The following is a 2,500-nucleotide window of genomic DNA, read 5'->3' on the forward strand; positions in this document are numbered from 1 at the left end:
AGGGAATGTGACGCCCTGTAACGCAAAATGACTTCTGACTTCTGACGTTGGCCGACATGTTACTTTCTGTTCGCTTGTAGATTAGAGCAAGGCGTGGGTTGTATCGAAGAATACATCTAAGTATATGGGACGCCACACAGTTTCTTTCTTTTTAAAGTTTCTTTTTTTAATTGATTTTCTGAGTGAAATTCACCAAGTGAGAAAAATAAAAATCTCTTTTTTTCCCCCCTTTTTTCCAGTTTTCTTTAAAACCATGACCCAACCCTCAGTGCACTTATAGGTTAACAACCCTTTTGGTCTTAATACCCAGCAAGCTTATTAAGGCTTAAACCAGGCATGTGTCTCCCTCTCCCTCTCCCTCTCCCTCTCCTTCTCCCTCTCCCTCTCCCTCTCCCTCTCTTTCTCCCTCTCCTTCCTGTGTGTGTGTGTGTGTGTGTGTGTGTGTGTGTGTGTGTGTGTGTGTAGATGATCACTGTGAACGCCCTAGTCTTCCCAAGCTCAGTCACTAACTCCCTCATCGCTGTGGGCAACGATGGGCTGCAGGAACGGGACCGCATGGTGCGAGCGTGTATAGCCATCATCTGTGAGCTGGGTAAGCACACACACACACACACACACACACACACACTCACACAGCGTGTATAGCCATCATCTGTGAGCTGGGTAAGCACACACATACCAATATACACATGCACAGACATGTGCCAACACATGCAAACACACACATAAACCCTCACACACATACCAATATACATATGCGCAGGCATGTGCCAACACATGCAACCACACACATAAACACTCACACACACACACACACACACACAGAAAAAATAAATATGCACCAACAACTTTTCACACTCACAGATGTATCTTAACGGAGTGTGAATTATTTGTGTGTGTGTGTGTGTGTGTGCGCGCGTGCCTGTGTACTTCTGTCTGCGCATGTGTGTGTGTGTGTGTGTGTGTGTGTGTGTGTCTGTCTGTCTGTGCGTGCGTGCCTGTGTGTGTGCGTGCCTGTGTGTGTGCGTGTGTGTGTGTGTGTGTCTGTGTGTGTGTGTGTGTGTCTGTGTGTGCGTTCTCCGATCCATCAGCATTAAAGAACCCCGAGGTGGTGGCCAAGCGGGGAGGCCTCAGCACCATCCTGAAGAACGTCATCGACTGCCAGCTGAGCCGCATCAACGAGGCTCTCATCGCCACCATCCTGCACCTGCTCAACCACCCCAACACGCGCCAGTACGTGCGCCCCGACGTCGAGCTGGAGGTAGGAACTCCCCCCCCCCCCGCGACCCCCCCCCCCACCCCCCCATGCTGCAGCAGCAGCCGCCTCCGATCACTCTTCCACCAGCCGCCTCCGATCACTCTTCCACCAGCCGCACCCAACACCTTTCACTCAGACACCTTTCACTCGGACACCTTTTACCCAACACCTTTCACTCGGACACCTTTCACTCGGACACCTTTTACCCAACACCTTTCACTCGGACACCTTTTAATCAACACCTTTCACTCGTACACCTTTTAATCAACACCTTTCACTCGGACACCTTTTAATCAACACCTTTCACTCGGACACCTTTTAATCAACACCTTTCACTCGGACACCTTTTAATCAACACCTTTCACTCGGACACCTTTTACTCAACACCTTTCACTCGGACACCTTTTAATCAACACCTTTCACTCGGACACCTTTTAATCAACACCTTTCACTCGGACACCTTTTAATCAACACCTTTCACTCGGACACCTTTTAATCAACACCTTTCACGCAGACATAACTGAGAGGATAGCACTGCAACAAACGATGAAACGCATGAAAAATAAAATAAGAAATTATTTTCTTCATCCTCATGTAGCTAAACTAGATGGGTGTTGATTCTTTCTTAATGAGTAACCAACATTGATCTAATGTTGTAAAGGATCAAATTGACCTTTTAAAAAACAAGCCTGGGATGTTGGGAGCTTCGATTGTGAAATGGATGCAACACATATGAACTATATTAATATGAAGACATTGTGATAGGGCAGGTAACGTTCACGACCACGGTCACTATGTGATAACATGGGTTTGAATATGTGGGAGTGATGTGCAGGTGTGTGCAGTTACTGAGAAAGCCTGTTTCAGTTTCAGTTTGTTTATTTGTTGAAGAGGGACATTGTACATTAATAAACATTAAAATGTAAATGCACCCAATTGTAGCCAAAAGGCTAGTTTCCATTGGCAGTCCCCCTGCCAGAGTGTTAATGGCTAAACAACTTAAAAAAGGCATTAACATATATATACACATATACATATATATATATACAAACATAACATAACACATTGACAAAAAAAAAAAAAAAATTAAATTAAAAATAAACATACTGTACTGAACAGAAGTCCACTGAGCTATGTGTCAGTACCACAGAACTGCAACCAACAACTCAATCTCCTCTGTCTTTCTGCAGCAAATCCTTGCACCTTACACAGACTTTCACTACAGACACAATGCTGACACTT

The 2,500-nt window shown here is 45.3% G+C and overlaps 1 protein-coding gene across 1 annotated transcript in view; it reads left to right on the top strand.

Moving 5' to 3' along the window:
• LOC308367543 (rapamycin-insensitive companion of mTOR-like) overlaps window positions 1-2,500 on the top strand; it is a gene marked incomplete at both ends in the record, with an annotated part of 50,586 nt that overhangs the window by 14,857 nt on the left and 33,229 nt on the right. Inside the window, 3 exon segments of the mRNA XM_080841478.1 lie at window positions 466-592; window positions 1,092-1,261; window positions 2,449-2,500. The exon segment at window positions 2,449-2,500 is cut by the window's right edge and continues 16 nt beyond it. Of these exon segments, the coding sequence (XP_080697604.1) occupies window positions 466-592; window positions 1,092-1,261; window positions 2,449-2,500 (349 nt within the window).

This window comes from Sprattus sprattus, assembly GCF_963457725.1.
Source record: "Sprattus sprattus genome assembly, chromosome: 7".
Taxonomy (NCBI): Eukaryota; Metazoa; Chordata; class Actinopteri; order Clupeiformes; family Clupeidae; genus Sprattus; species Sprattus sprattus.